Source organism: Corapipo altera, unplaced genomic scaffold, assembly GCF_003945725.1.
Source record: "Corapipo altera isolate COAL_440 unplaced genomic scaffold, ASM394572v1 61305, whole genome shotgun sequence".
Taxonomy (NCBI): domain Eukaryota; kingdom Metazoa; phylum Chordata; class Aves; order Passeriformes; family Pipridae; genus Corapipo; species Corapipo altera.
Window position 1 is genome coordinate 7351629 of NW_020884909.1, and position 16586 is coordinate 7368214.

Here is a 16586-nt window from a genome sequence, read left to right on the forward strand (position 1 = left end):
GTAAAACCCCCTGTCTGCAACAGGATGATTTCTTCTCTCATGCCAGAACGAAGCAGGAACCTTACACCTCGGGCAGAGCCTTTAGCCTGCACTCTGTGAGACCTCCGAGAGGTGCAGGCCCACCCTGTGCCACCCAGGGCAAGGAGATCATTGTTCATACCTGTTTGCCTCCACCAAATTACATTACCCCACTTTGCCCTGCCTGGGCTTCCACAGGATCCAACATCTCTCTCTGAGATTCACTTTGAAAGAGATTCTTTCATCCTGATTTAGTTCAGAGCTGTAATGAAGTTAATCTTGTAAATATACCAGTCGTGCACAGAATCACAGAATGTGCTGAGTTGGAAGGACCCACAAGGTTCACAGAGTCCAACCCCTGGCCTTGCACAGGCCCATCCCCAGAGTCACCCTCTGTGCCTCAGAGGATCAGCCAAACCCTCCTGGAGCTCTGGCAGCCTTGGGGCTGTGCCCACTGCCCTGGGGAGCCTGGGCAGTGCCCAACCAGCCTCTGGGGGAAGAACCTTTCCCTGAGATCCAACCTGAGCCTGCCCTGACACAGCTCCAGCCATTCCCTGGCTGCTGTCCCTGGTCCCCCCAGAGCAGAGCTCAGTCTCTGCCCCTCCTCTGCCCCTGCCCAGGCACTTGGAACTGCACTGAGGTCTCCCCTCAGTCTCCTCTGCTCCAGCTGAACACACCAAGTGCCCTCAGTGTCCTCACACGGCTTCAAATCAAGGCCCTCCCCCATCCTCATTCCCTCCTTTGGACGCTCTTAAGCTTAATATCTTCTTTATATTTTGGTGACCAACCTGACACAACATTCAAGGTGAGGCCATACTAGTGCAGGGCAGTTGCAGAGTTGGCTACACTGCTAATTTGGAGTAAATCTATCAAGATCAGAGATACTCTGATCACTGAATACTGGACTGAAACCAGGATTTGGAGTACTCAACCCTGTTCTAGCCAAACCATTTCCATTTAAATGAATAGTAACGTTTTGGATGGTTGGTTTGTTCTCTTTCTGCCATGAAATAAACCATTATTTATTTTGAATGCTGAGATTTATCACAGAGCTAGAATTTGCTACAATAATGCTTTGCTGATGAGATTCATGGTGTTCCAGGGTAGAGCCATTTACTCATTCTGGACACCAAAACAGCTTGACACAAGAAGTCTTTGGATTCATCTTTTTGGGGTTTACTATAATAATTTTGCACCAGTTTTGATTAAAGGAAGGTGAAATGCTGAATAAACTGTGACCAGTACACCACAGGGGACTCCTGGTAGCACAGTCAGTTCATTTAATCATTCCCCAGTGCCATCCCTGGGCTGCTCAGACAGCACCATCACACACCAGGAGCTATAACACAGCCTTTAATGTTCATTAAAGTATGACTGCTTAAACTTCTGCGTTTGCCCCCCCTCTTCTCTTCCCTTGGCTGGCCACAACTGTTCAAGTGTTGCTGAAGGTTATTCTGCTGAAGTATTAAAAAATGCTTAGCTAAATAGGTTAGCTTATTTGCTTTTGCTGATAGTAGCAGTCCACCCACAGAGCCCTTTCAAATCTCTTCAGTGTTTTGGAAACTGGATAAGGGACTTATTCAGTGACGTGCAAGTTTGTCTGAGCCAGGAATGAAGCGTGCATTTCATGAAATGAGAAATAACCCCAGACCACACACAGAGTGTAATTTCTGAACTCCGGCTCGGGCGCTCTCTTTCCCTCGTCCCTGCACACACACACACACCCCCCCCCCCACTAAAACAACCAGATGATGACTGACATCCCTAAATCCTTTAAGCATTCTTTTACAGCTAGAGCAGAGGGAGGTTTTCAGAGCTTAGGTGGCTCATTATGAGCAACAAGCTGATGAAAAAATGGATTAGTACAGTATGTGCATACCATGCCAAAGAGAAATAGCAAAAAGCCTATGCCATCTAAACACAGCTTTCAAGAGGAGAAACTGCTGATGCAAACATATTAAAGCTATTTTTACTGCACAGGGAGATGAGGAAAAGTCCTCCCCACAATTTTCCTAAAGACTAATGTTGGTTCTGTCACTCCCTGTTTAGTCAAGCTAAAATCACTGAGTGTTTCAAATATTATTTTCCATTATAATCTAGAGAAGTAAAACTGGCAGGTATGCTTATTGCATATTTAAAAAATCACATAGGAACTATACTCCACAGCTGGTCAGAACAAACTATACACAGAAGAGGCAAAGGGCAAACTTTTCCATAGCTGTTACTCCATTGCTTCAATACACCCTCCCAGGCTTAATTCTGCACGGCCTTACACCAAGTGAGGGCACTGCAACAGTGAGACAGCAGCCAAACCCCTGCCCAGCTCTCCTTAAATATTTCCCTTATGCTGGACCAAAAAAAAGCAGCTTTACTGCATTCAACAGGTAAGGAGTTCTCCTGCATCACAACTGTAGCACCACTAAGCTGCCCCTGAAGAGGTTAAAAGGAACAAGCAAAGGTGCTCACAGGCTGACTCCTGGGAGCACCCCTTTCACTGCCTTGTACCTGGTCAGTGATACCATCACACAACTGTGCCACTGATACTATCTGCTCATGCCTACAAATGCACATCTACACTCCTATTATATGCACTGCAGGTACTTCCACCAATAGTTAAGGCTGCTTAACACTTTCTGTTATAGGACCCTGCATTCAGTTGTTTATAAGTTTGTCAAATTCTCAGTGCTCAAGCTGAAATTGTCCATGCTGAGTGTCTGTGGTAGGCTGAGTTTTTCTGCTGAGTTTCAACTGAAGCAGAACAGCTGTTCTGCAAAAGGGGGCTAAAGGGGAGAAATCTCCCTTTCCCCCACGTTTTTTCTCATTTCAGTGAGAATCTGTTCTGCTTGCATGTTTTGGGAGAAATACTGGGTGGGGGGAAAGGGGTTACCTTACTGTAAGGAGCCAGACTGTCAGGGTCATGTCCAGTACTAGCCTTCTGATAACCTGCCAAATTTTGGCCACGTTAAGCTCTAAACACTGTGGTTTACCCATGTTCCATATAAATCTCCTAGAGAGAAGCACCATTATTTTCTGAACACTCTACAAAAACAAAAGACTACCTTGAGCTCACACACCTCCTCCACCACCAGACTACGTGTGTGTCCTTCCCACAGATGAACCAGTGTCCTGGCAATTACAAAAGCATTTATAGAGCAGTTTGGGTCTTTGCATGCAATTTATGGTCCTGGCCCCCAGAAGGGGCTGAGAGTGAAGTTCTGCCCATTATTCCATCAACACCCATGGATGGTGCCCATGCAGCACCCCTGAGGAAGCTGGTTATCTTGGAAATGAGCCCAAGAGCTTGGGCTCACAAGAAAGAAACACAAAAGCAGAGTGGGCTCCAAGAGACAGATGCAACATAGCCAGGGCATAATGATCCATTGTGTTAAGTACACAAACACTGTCTCCAGACTGCAGAAGAGAACCAAGATTTCACAAATGCCTGCACTCTTGTATTCAACCAGTTTCTGTGACATCTACTAACAACTACGTCCTTTCTTCCCCTGACTGGCTGGTCCACAAAAGAAACTGTGACCTACTGCTATTAGCCACTCCGACTCATCGAGTAATTCAGATTTTGATTCTAAACGTCCATAATGATGCACGTGGGAATCAATCACTTCTGAGTGAAAGCACCATGTCAAAACTGTGCTAGAAATAGTAAAGTTATAAAAACACTCAGAGTTCAGAAAATGACAGCATTACAAATGCTCATGCATTCTGGCACAGTCTTCCACTGTATGCTTACCAAGACTAACTTTTCCCAAGGACATCACCTCCTTTCCCTTTTGAAACGTGGTGTCCTCTGCAGATCCCTTCATTTCTTTCCCTTTCTCATCTGCAGTTTTTCCCTGTGACTGTCTCAGCAGAAGACCAAGAATGAGGAGGCCCAGGTTGCACCACAGATGAGCTGCAGGCTCTGCTGCTGTGAAGCGCAACTGCCCAGTGGGGTCCCCTTTCAACGTACTCAAACCAAGCTATTGGGAAGCTACAATCTTCTCCCATTAATTCTCAGTTCCCTGCCTGAACAAAAACAAAAGGTACAGCCAGACACACAGCTCAGACTTCATATCTGTTATGCTGTTATCTGTTATCCTGCAAGGCTGTGAATGGGAGTTCTCTGCTACCAGGAAGAGCAGACTCACTGCAGCTTCCCAGAGGTTCTGAACACCCACTTCTCACCTCTGAAGGAAGGAAACAACAAAAGATAAACCAGTGACATGCTTAAAGTATAGTAACTCAATTACAGAGCGGTTTATTGCTTGCTCTGAGTCTTTAACATGAAGTCTTCTAAGATGACTCTTGGGATTTCCACAGAGGAAAGTAAAATAAAAGTGTCTTGTTCTATTTTTTAAACTCCCTTAAAATTTCTAAAATTATTTTCTTACCATGAGTGCCTGAACCAAAGGGTAAATGAAAACATTAAAAAAATACCCACCATTTTAAGCAGCTTTCCTCATTATTGAAAAGGATTATTATAATTATTAAAGTTTAAATTACTATTACTATTAAACTTCTCCATTACATAAGCAATAGCAAGTCCAACTTTCACCTTAAGTGTCTTCCTACTGTTTCTATTTCTTTCAATGAAGTGGAATTTATAAAAAGAATCCCTTAATATGTATCCAGAAGTGTTTCAAGAGAAACACCACAGTTTATTCCAAGTACATTTTCCTATTGAGTTTCTTCTCAAACTAAATAGAGGACTGCACAGCCTAAGAACAAAATAAGAGACTGCACAGTCTCTTCTGTGCAGCTTACAAAGAATCAGAGAGATGAATGCCACTGAATGTAGGTATTTGTGATGGATGCAAATTACAATTTCTTAGTGGTTTCTCAGCTGCCTATGGTTTCAGAGTTTGAAACAAAGGACCACCAGATGGTAAATTATCCAATTACAACAATTTGATAGAACCACAAAATTCTAAACGACAAAATTATTCTGTGTTCCCAAGATTCAAACAACAGTATATCAAGTATGGAGGTAATTGCCACAGGCCTAAAATACATTTTTTTTCATGCAATCATAATTTTCCTTACTGTATGCTAGAAGTTGATTATATTATATAATCTAATCAATAATTCTAATTTATACATACATATATATGTATAATATGTGCCAGACAGTATATATATAAGTACATATATAAAATATATATTATCTACCTGGAATGATTAAAGCATTCAGTAATGAAAAGTAATAATATCCCTCACAAGGAATTTAGATTCCGTTTTTCCTAAATACTGCAGTGAAGCATCAGAAGCAGAACTGAACCTCAACATTTGACTAATGAGAAGATACTCCTCGATACTGCCCTCAAGTATAAACTCTTAAATTAGAATTAGCACATTGTAATTACAGAAATATTATATAACCACAACTATGACACAGTGGGGGGCTGAGAGAGAAGCAAAAGGAGCCCCAAATCCTGTAGCTATGCTATTACAGCATTTGCATTTAGAAGGACTAGGACAAGTTAAATCTCTGAGTTCGCTGTGATGAGACCAAAGCACCAAAGCGAACTTTTTAGATAACAGCTTTCTTAGGGGCACTTAAATTACAGTCTCAATTAGTATGAATTTCTTTTCGTTGCCACAGAATTATGAACCAGAACAACCAGAAACTGTGATGGGACTTCCACGACAGCCTCAACCAAGAGGCAAGTGCTGGCAATAGCTGTGAGCAGTTACCTCAAACATAAACAGACATCTGGTATTTGTTTTGGAAGTAACTGGCATAGAATGATTTTCAGGGTGATATGGGAGATCATGTTTACATAAGCATTCACTTGATGGAAACAACTTAATATCAAACCAAAGTGGAATAAAATCCTTCCAGTACAAACAGTTCTGCTGAAGGAAAATAGGGATCCAGTCTGAGTTGACAGGTATTCGTTCAGCACCCCAGGTGTCCCCACTGATTTCCCACTTCAATGGGTGCAGCAATTAGGGATCGAGAATGTTGGTATCAAACACACAACCAACGTCCAGCCATTGCAACAGGCCACAACAGGCCAACACAAACCACACTGTGTGCATTTTCAGAGAACAATGCTTTAGTGCAGCAGGCCTGTTTATGCTCCAGTTAGTTGAAGTGATGTGTGCAGTCTCAATTTGGTCACACTACATGTGGACACAGACACAAGGTCAGGTTCTGACCACTCAGTTCCATCCTCTTAGCTCAAGCAAACTGAGAGAACTGAGACAATCTGTCCTCAAGTATCATGCAAACACCTCATGCTTACATTCAATTATGCCTTTTATTTTAGAGCACAATCTTCACTTGGTCTTTGAAAAAGGAAATTCAGCTTTTTGGATGCTGACCAAACCAGAAATAACTCTGAAGCCCTCCAATCATCTTGTTTGGATGTACTTTCTTCCTCTTTCAGAATTAGCTGGCAGAATCATGGATAAGATACAGACTCATTCAGGCAATTAGGACACTGCTATGATATGCATAGGGTCTACAGGGTGAGAGGAATACCTCTGAAATGCTTTGAATCACAGCCTACCTCTCTCATCTGTGAACTAAACACCCAATTTCAATTGTAGAAATTGCATTTCCTTAGTTACCTCAAGCCAGTTCCCTACTTTTCAGGTGCCTCTATTATCAGGAAGGCAGACTCTGGCATGAAGTCTACTTAGGCAGTCATCACTCTTTTTCTATAGAATGCACCAACTCAAGATGTACTGAATTGGGGAACATGCAAGGAGAGAGAGTTTTTGTAATATTACCTCACTTGTTGCATGAACTGGAATGTATGCAGTGAATAAGATATGCAGGGCACTGCATGAACAGAAAAATATGTAGCAGCAAAGGCAGTTAAATGGTTCCTTGGAAGAAAAGAATCCTCTCCTCCTTCTGCAGTTGAGATTCCTAAGGAATTTAATTTAAATCATCTTCTTATGTAGTAACAATAATTATCACCTTCAAAACACCCTGTGATACTTTGATAATGCTATTACCAATTACCCTTTCCTCCTGTTAATGCTGTTTTCACTCACTGAGCTGAAGCTATGGCACAGGCACCACTCTGCCTTCCAGTGCCTGAACTCACCACCTGCTGAAGCTGAGCCAATACATCCTTTCAAACTGCCTTAATGTGTACACAAGATGTTTGCACCCTGACTTTCTGAGACCTAATCATTACCTGAAATTATTCAGTCTCCCGCCCCCAGATCAAACATGAAATCTGGGTACCACACAGCTACCCTCACAATGCAGTTCTAAGCATAGCCCCAGTTTGCAAATCACACCTCAGACTACTCCAAACTACACTGTAAATCAGACTCAGAACACTCCTGTTTTTAACTAGGTCTGGTGACAGTTTTGCAAACTGGTTGCTGAGATAGGTGCATTTGTTAGCACAGGCAGGGCAAGATTTCTTGCTACTTCTCTGGCAACCTATTTTCTTTTCACTCAAAGAATTTTCATTACAGGCAACAGGAACTATTGGTACCAGCTGCTACATCAGGGGCCCAGTGCCAGACCCACACAAACTCCACTGACTGAAAGAACAAGGGCACTGCAACAGGGAACAGCAAAAACCTCGCACGCCATTTCCACCCGAAAGCCATGACACCCTTCTCCTCCTGAATGATTTATACCCAGATCAGGTGACAACTACCACAAAGCTACTTCCTTGTGCTAGGAGGCTGTTAAGAGCTTTCCTGTAGCACATACCTCCCTGCACACGGGAGCTGTATGAACTCCACACCACCATAACCCTCAAGACAACATCCCCCAAAGCCTCCTTCATTTTCAAAGCCAAACAAAATCATAATCACAGATTTCTAAGAAGACAGAATGGATCTCTTCGGGTTTAGTATTTGAAGGATCTGTCTTCAAATGTAGGTAAATTCTTTTTTTAATTTGTTCAGCTTCTTTTTTTTTAAATTATACAGACATCTCCACATCAAGAATATTTTACAGACAGATCCCCAGGGCACTAAATTGCAGTATTTACATCTTAGGTGATATCCCCTTGTAAAATACATTACATTACACAGGAAGCTATGCAGTGTCATACATCTTACTTCAAGACATCTTTCCACAGCTCAATTCAACTGCATACAGCAAATAGATTTTCACAAATACATCGTCAGTATTTGGCATACACGTGAATAAAACAAGCACATCTATGGAAGTTTTGATTCGTGCATATCGTCACCTGAACCTGCAGATCAGGTGAACCTGCCCTCAGATTGAGAAGTTATCAGTCTCTTCTTGTGGCCTAAAAAAAGGACAGTTTTATCTATGCAACTTTTAAGGGTATTCTCTCCTATTTTTGATTATAACCAATACTGGCATTACACAACCTACTAATATTTACCCTTACAGAGTTTCTTTGACAGAGTCTTTCTCAGAGAGAGTCAACTATCTAACCTCAGTTATCTTTAGTGCAGTTTAAGCCACTTAACTCCTCTTTTTGCTGTAGACACAGACTATTCCCTTCCTTTATGCAGCAGTTTTTTTGCATATTTCATGGCCATCTCCTTTATTCCATCAAATCTTCTCTTCCTTACCTAAGCAGAGTTTGCCTCTCTAAGAATAAGAACAATAACCTGTAATGAAAATCAATACTGATGCCACCATCAAAAGGCCTTAATTTATGTCCTATTTATTAACATCAACAAGAAGGGTATACCTATTCCCTGACTTAAGCTGCCTTCCTTCAGCTGTACATAACTCAAATACACCCGTGCCTAACAGTTTACAGCTTCTTTTATTTTCTTAGTTCAAACTTTTTTAAAAAGTTACTCCAACTATCCTAAATTTCAGATTTATCTTAACTAAAGTGGTAACAGCATAGATTCAGGGTGAGAAAAAGTTACACATTAATCCTACTTATGCTGGTTACCTGTAAAGACCAAGGCTTTTATTACTTTAACATTTATGTTAAATACTCAGCTCCTTGTTCCAGGTAGTTAAGTCAGATTTCCTAATTAGGATTCTAGATGGCTTCCACCTAAAAAATGTGCACAATGTTTGAAACAGAGACAGAGTGTAGCCTACAACGGCTTCCGAGGACCTAAAGCAGAAGCTGCTCCAGATCAAATTTAAGCTTATTTTCCAGTGGACAGTCATCTACACCACAAAAACTACCACCATTCACAGAGTGCTGCTGTGCAAGTTCAGTGTCCGAGGTTTTAAAACTGCACAACATTTACCCTTCACATAAAACACTTCATACGGCATACACACGGTAAACCCCTACACTGACACCACATTACATTTGCAACTCACCAAAACCAAGGATTAGAGTTAAGATTTCCAGAGCAACATGAAGCCCTGGCCTCTTTTCATCATGTGTTACAAGGTACTCCTCACATGATCCCACAGCACTGGAAAATGTGACTGTTTGGCAAATGAGATACAACACCGTGTATCTTATAACCACTCCTCCAATCTGTGAAGAACGGTTTTCATTGAGAGGCTTTCCAGAAGATAATATCTTAGTCCATACATACTGTACTGCATATTCCCATCAACTGACAAAGACATAATTATGCCTATAAAAATAAAAAGGGAGATGAAATCCTACACCTAGCATCACTTAATGAAAAACACCAAACAAACAAAAACTGGCGGTTCTTCACATCAACCAAGCTGAGAACCAAGCTGTCAGAGGATACTGAGGATCTACAAGTTCCACAGCTTCAGAGACAGAGCAAAATCATGGAGGGTTTTTGCTGTTCCCTGTTGCAGTGCCCTTCAAAAACTACTGGACACAAAGACACCATCCCTGTCTCAGGACGTGGCTCAGTCTCTAGTCCCTCAGAAAACATATGAAATATCAATCCTGTTATCCTTGGATTATTGAGATAACTGAGGGTGTCCAAATGTAAGTAAAGGGAAAATAATTACAAAGCACAGCTATTGAGCCCAGAAATAGAATTAAAGAAAGCAAAGTGCACTCAGAAAATTCTAAAAAAACTTTAATTTAAAATTAATATATCATAGCTAACAATATATAGTCTATATGCATTACTATGCCCATATGTATACACTGATTATGTAATTACATACATATTTGCATGTTGTTACATACATATTCACGCCTGTAAAATGTAATTCTCTCTCACTACAGATATGAATTCATCATTTTGCCTTTAATTTCATGGAGTTACAATGTTTTATTCCATACTGCTGAAGTTCTTCAATGTTCAACTAAAATAATTAAAGTGCAAACTTTCATTTTACTGCATTACAAGATTTAGCACTGGACGGTTCATCTGAATCACCTGCACCATATTTTTTCCATAGAAAATTTTCATTTTTTTTCCAAAGAGAACCTTCACACACTTCTGTCTCTTCTGCCACTGTGGAACGAGGTGCTCTTTCACACAGCTTCTGTATGACTGCTATGTCCGTGAGCTTGCTGAGCTTCTCCTCATTCTGCTCATTCAGCATATCCCAGAAATCTTTTGGTTTCCCCTTTGATTTTTCTACATGCCCTGAAGAGAATCTCCTCAGTGATCCTGCAGGCCCATTTCCATCATTTCTGAAGAGGTCATTGAGAATAGAGGTATCTCCAAGTAAGTCCGTAAAAGACTTTTTCTTATAAATCTGAGCTTTTCTCTCTCCGTTTTCTGACTGAGACAGGGATCTTTTTTTTGGCAGCTGTGTTCCCTCTGACTCCTGCTGTCCTTCACAACTTTTGACAGGCAGCAACTCTGATTTACTGTTTAATGAGCCAGATGCCATAAAATCCTTGAATGCCTGACTGTTTCTCCTTTCGATATGTTGAGTAGCAACAGTGGGTGACTGTTTACATTTTGCATCAACAAACACATCTTGTGAGCAGCAGTCATTGGGAAGCTTCTCTGCTCCTCCCTTACATGTCTGCTGGGCCTGTGTCTCTGTAGTTCTGCTGAGGAGTCCTTCAGTCAGTGAAGGCCTAGACTTTGATCTTCCAAAATTAACAAAGGATTTTCTTTTTCTAGACTGTGCTGTACCCAGTTGTCCTCCCTCACAGTCACATAAATCTCGTGCTGGTATTTCAACTGAGAAGAAAGATTCCACCTCTGGATGCTTGGAAACATAGAATTCCTTCAACATGTTCTGCCTTGTTTCTGAGGTAGCTTTTGTAATATGTTCTGCAAAGTCTTTCACTGATCCCATATTAAAGTGGGATACCATTTCCTCAAATTGTGTCCTGTAATTATCAAAAAGGAAAAATGTGTTATTCTGACACCTTTAACTAGAAACAAAAGCAGCTTTCAAGCGATTAATTCAATTCACTTACTTCACATAACCCAGAAGGTAATCAGCAGAAGTAACTTCCTTATTAGCAGCATTGTTGGTTTTTATTAGCAAAGAGAAGAAAGAATAATAACTTCAGAAAAATCGAAATGACTTTTGAATCCCAAACTACACTGTGATTTCCTCAGCTTGCGATTCAAAGACTTACTGACTGTCACTGTAGGTCAGATACCATAAGAAAGGGTCAGATTTCAGAAGGCATTTACCTACCAAAAAAGTGTAGATGGACAGATGGTTGAAAGTTGGGGGTTTTTTGTTGGTTTTGTTGTTTGGTTTTTTTTAGGGAGGGAAGGCAGGGGAGGAAATAGTTGCTCCAATTTCTTTTGAAGAAGACTTGCTAAACAGGAGTTGGACAAAAGCTTTCACAGGAGACAAGGACTGTCCACATCATCCTACCCAGTGAGTTATGGAATATATTTCTGCTAAAAGGCCAAGATCTAATTCAAAGAGATCACCCTAATTGAGTTAGCCCTAGTCTGGGGTCAGGTAACCTTATTGGAAGGCTGGAGAGGTGGCTTTACCCTCCCATGTCAGAGAAAGGATAGCAAACATGTTGCCTTTCCTGAATGGGGGCTCCAAAAGGCAGTAAGATTTAACCCTGTTTGCCTTAAATAGGTGACTGTAGACAGCTTCCCACTCTGCCCTACAACTAGAAGGGACTGAGACACAATCATCCTCACTCACTGCATGGCATATCCACATGTACACCAAGCCTAACTGCATGCCAGGTGCCAACAGATGACCTGCTTCATGTTTAAGAGTGAATGGTTTAAGCTTTTTGCCAGATATGGCTTTAGGATCTCAAAATTAACAGCCTCAGTCACTTTGTTACCTTAGAAAATGTTACCTCAACAAATTATTGAGAACTATGATTACAGTCCTGAATATTTTTAGAATGAAAGGCTCTTCTTTACCTGCCTGGTAAATATTTAGAATTGTCAGTGTCTATTCTGGTAAACAAATCCAGCAGCTCGACAGTAACAGTTTGGACAGCTGAGGTCAGAGAGCTGATATGACAGATCCTGAACACTTACAGGCACTACCTACCTGTCAGTTCTCATACAGCAATTTAATTGTCTCAAGACAAAATTGAAAATACATAGGCAAGCCAAAGGAAATAAGAAAATTCAATAATGTGTATGAAGAGCATGGAAAACCAGAAGAAAAACCCACATAAAAAAGCAACAGTACCTTTTCCTTTTAGTTTTTCCAAATATCTGTCCTATAGGTATTTATTTATGTTTTTATATAAATATTTGCTTAGTCAGCTCAGCTACAGATTTCCACTTTCTATTTCCACATACCACCTGGTTCTTTTTATTGAACTTCTATCTATGTAACAATGGAATTCAAAATTCATTTTAATAATAACAATTGCTTGGGGGAAAAGGGAAAGCAAGGAAACAGAAAAATTATTATAACCTCAAAAATGAGGGGGGAAACAAAACATTAAAAGAAATACTAAAAAATATTGAGCTCCACATTACAAAAGAAACACAAAGTCCAATTTTTTTTTAAAATTAGTCTTTCAAAGAAAGTGATGAGATCTGGGCAAAACCAGTAGGCACTCAGAAGCTTACACTACAAAATGTCTTGTTTTATACAGTTTAATCACTGTTTTGTAGTTGTGCATGAAGAACATACCATGAACACTCGTCATGATGACATCTGCACAGTTATGTGTTATATGACCATTGAACCAACCAAAATTTTACCTCAACAAATTATTGAGAACTATGAGTACAGTTCTAAATATTTTTAGGATGAAGGGTTCTTCATTCTAATTTGTGTGCTCAGTTAATCAGCTGCAGTACTCCTAATGCAGTGGCAGTGGAAATTTCCCCACTAGTTCCACTCTTGCCAGAGAAAACAATCAGTATTCCCTGAGCGGGGCTGAAATAAAGACAAAAGCAACAACCACCCAGAGGGAAGTTTGTTTAAACCTTAGAATTTTACTTCCAACTCAGCCTCACCTGCGTATTCCTTTGGGTGTCTTTCCAATCAAGAAGGTGGTTGAACCTACTCTGCATACTTTTTTCTTTCTCTGGGTCACAGAATGCCTGACATAGAGATGATGTTGCTTACTGTTCATCAGCATTTCTTGCCCTCCCTTAATAATGCTCTTCTCTGCAGTGTTGTCTTCAGGGTCCTAGTAAAATGAGACATTGAAATTGTTAAGACAGCTCTGCCTCTGACAGAATGATGAATTCTACTGTACCCAGTTCTCTCACTCCTAGCTAGCACTCGGACTGGGATTCACAGCTGCAAATCAGAGTCCCCACACAGTCACAAACTTCCAGGGATGTGGAAGGGAAGTCTTGGTTCTCTGATATCTAGCACAAAAACACAATCCTATTTACACCTAAATTATTTTTCAGAAATTCTCACAAATTTTCATCAAAATTTCCCCTTTGCCAAAAAGCAAGCCAAAGGAAATAAGAAAATTCAATAATGTGTATGAAGAGCATGGAAAAACAGAAGAAAAACCCACATAAAAAACCAACAGTACCTTTTCCTTTTAGTTTTTTCAAATAAAATCACAGGAAAGAATAGCTGCTTAGTGATGCCCTGAGTCTCCCTACTAACACTACTTTAGAGATGAAAACACAAACTGTGTTCACACCTTGTCATCTGCAGTTCAAAATTTGCTTTCAGATTTACAATGTTTCTTCTCAATGTGTTTCTATTTGATCCGTGTCCATTTCCCTCATTTCCATGGGCCGTTCACAAGGGTTTTGAGCTTTAGGATCTCACATCTGTTCTCAACTTTACTTTGGTGAGAAACCTCGAGCTAGCATACAGAGAGAGATGTTAATATGTGGGACCTACAGACATAAATTTTCACTTTAAGACAAATGCACAACTCCAAGGTTTAAAATTCTACTGCACTATTTTAAGTTACACTATACAAAACTGAAGCCAAGTCCTCAGTCAAGAAATAACCCCTATCCTCCCAATAATAGTATAATGCTAGTAACAAAATTAAGATTGAATTAGTAGTCATTACCTACAGCATAAATATTTTACAATTCTCTTGCTGGTTCTGTATACATTTGTTAACATTTTAAATTTTTTTTTAACCAATGTATGGTTGAAAGAAGAAAGCAATGATAGTTTTAAAATATATTTATTTTGATGGAAATTTTGCATGAAAAATATTCATAGTATTCAGATCTCACTATGCTAAGACTTGGCATATTTTCACTCTGTCAGTAAATCAGGGCTGTGTAGTTTAATTCAAGAAAGAGTAATTCCCATATAATACAAGACTAGCCACGTCAGTGCCTGTCTTAAAGGCATTTTAAAGTCCCATAAATGTGCATCCATCTACCTCTTTTTAAACAAGACCAAAGTATATGAGGCAGTAATACTTTGGTTTACACATCTGTTCAAACACAGAAGATCTTTAGTGTCTTTGGGAAAAAAGCCAAATGCTGTAAACACACTGAAAGTCATAAAATTGCTGGTCTTTGCAGAAGAACAGAATTAATGTTAGAAGTATTGCTAATTGCAAATAAATGCACAAATGGCATATTTAGTTCAGGAAGCACAAAATTTTAAGTACAGTGACCCACAGTGCCACACCCAAAAAAACAACATCCAAATACCACCATATACACACAAAGAGCTCCTCTTCTACCTAAATAAGCTGCTTAAAGATTTTTTTTTTCCTTAAGGTAGAAAAAGTGACTATAAAAAAGTTACCACAAGAGCTGAAGGAGCTAATGCCAGTGAAAGCCTGTGGTCCCTGTGAGATACTCATGAAAAGCTTATCTCGGTTTTCTGGAGCAAAGGCAATTGGTTAAATGGTACCCAATTGGGCTGAAACACAACAGCTGGCTCTGCTGAATTGGTGAATGTTTCAGAAATTCCAGTCCCCAACACCCAAATCCAATAACTTCTTTTTGAAACACAATGAACACTTCTTCAGCAAATCCAAACCACTTTTTTCAGGTTTTTTTAAGATGTTTCCATGTTTCATAAAGGTCAAATTTGAAGTTTGTTACTGTGAGTGATATATGGATAACAGGTTTTATGCAGAGGTAAGCTCTGCACACTGGGATGAAAATACTCCCTCTACCCTTCTCTTAGAATTATCGTGAAAAAAGCAAAAACTTCAGGCATGTTCCAGCACTGTCAACATTTCACACTATTTTGCTTTCTTTTCAATTTGACTGGATGGATTACCCTCCTTAATTTATTGTTCTCATGGCCAATATCTTTCCAATTATCTTTTAATGTTTGCCCTCCAACTCACTGATTTCATGATGAAAACGTCCTTTCAACAGCTTTCTATATTTTCTGTTCCTCGAGCACTTTCCCTAACAAACCAGTGTGTCCCCATTATTTGTTTCTACATGAAATCCCACCATGACTGCACAGCACTGGTCACCTTCACCTGAATTATCATATATATCACATGTGAAAGACAGTCTCGTCATGTAAGACTGAAATTAAGAGAATTTGACTCAGCTAGGAGCATCAGACTCTTGTTCTGACACTACTGATACCAGCACATTTAAACTATTTATATTATTAATGTCACACCCTTTATGAATCAATAAATGCTAGGACCAAGAGAATGAAATAATAAAGGAAATAAAACCCCTTCACTGTATGCTATAGTATACATATATCATACACTATCTGCTAAATGTATTTTAAAAGAATTTTGACAGGGAGAATGACAGCAATCATGAAAGCAGTTAGTCTTCACTAAATATTTAAATACATTAAAGACAGTAAGCTTTTGCAGTGCACTTTAAGAAATTTCAGCTGTTCAAAGGGGAAAAGTGTCACTTTAACTGGAAAACATACTTACTGGTCATCTAATAAATTGAGTGTGCCTATACTGAATTATCTGTAAAACCATTACACATTTCTGTATCCACATTTTCTCCTTTCCGTAAAAACCTTTGGGGGCAGCAGGGGAAGGGGCAGTGAAATAATTACATTGACATCAAAGATAAAAATCTGTCTCTTGCTGCCTAAGTATGGAAGTTTTAAAACTAGTATGCACCTACCAAAACCAACTCTTGTCTGTCTTTGACAGTACAAAACTTCAGTATCTGTTCTTCCTATAACAGGTATAAAGAAGCAGCTCAATATTCTGGAGCAATGAATGCTAATTCATGTATAAGCATCTTTAGACACGACTGAGATGACTGGCTACCTTCAGCCAGCAAATTCACTCCTTTTCTTTATTCCCTTCTAGCAAGATGAAAAGGTGTGGGAGTTAGATGAGAAGAAAAAAAAGAGGAGGGAGAGGAGGGAGAGGAGGGAGAGGAGGGAGAGGAGGGAG

General features: G+C 39.9%; 1 protein-coding gene across 9 annotated transcripts in view; it reads right to left on the minus strand.

Annotated features, from left to right (window-relative positions):
• Positions 1–9931: 9931 nt before the first annotated feature.
• The window catches only part of ERCC6L2 (ERCC excision repair 6 like 2), a 49420-nt gene continuing 42765 nt past the window's right edge, over positions 9932–16586 (minus strand). For 5 of the 9 annotated variants that reach the window (XM_027653009.1, XM_027653011.1, XM_027653016.1 and 2 more), the window contains 3 exons: positions 13677–13684; positions 13258–13432; positions 9932–11177 (listed from right to left, as the gene is read on the minus strand). In XM_027653009.1, coding sequence (XP_027508810.1) covers positions 10214–11177; positions 13258–13432; positions 13677–13684 — 1147 coding nt within the window. In that variant the 3' untranslated portion in view covers positions 9932–10213. Of the gene's footprint in view, positions 11178–13257; positions 13433–13676; positions 13685–13822; positions 14110–16308; positions 16363–16586 lie in introns of those variants that run through there. The other 4 variants (XR_003529251.1, XR_003529252.1, XM_027653012.1 and 1 more) reach the window with 4 other exon arrangements.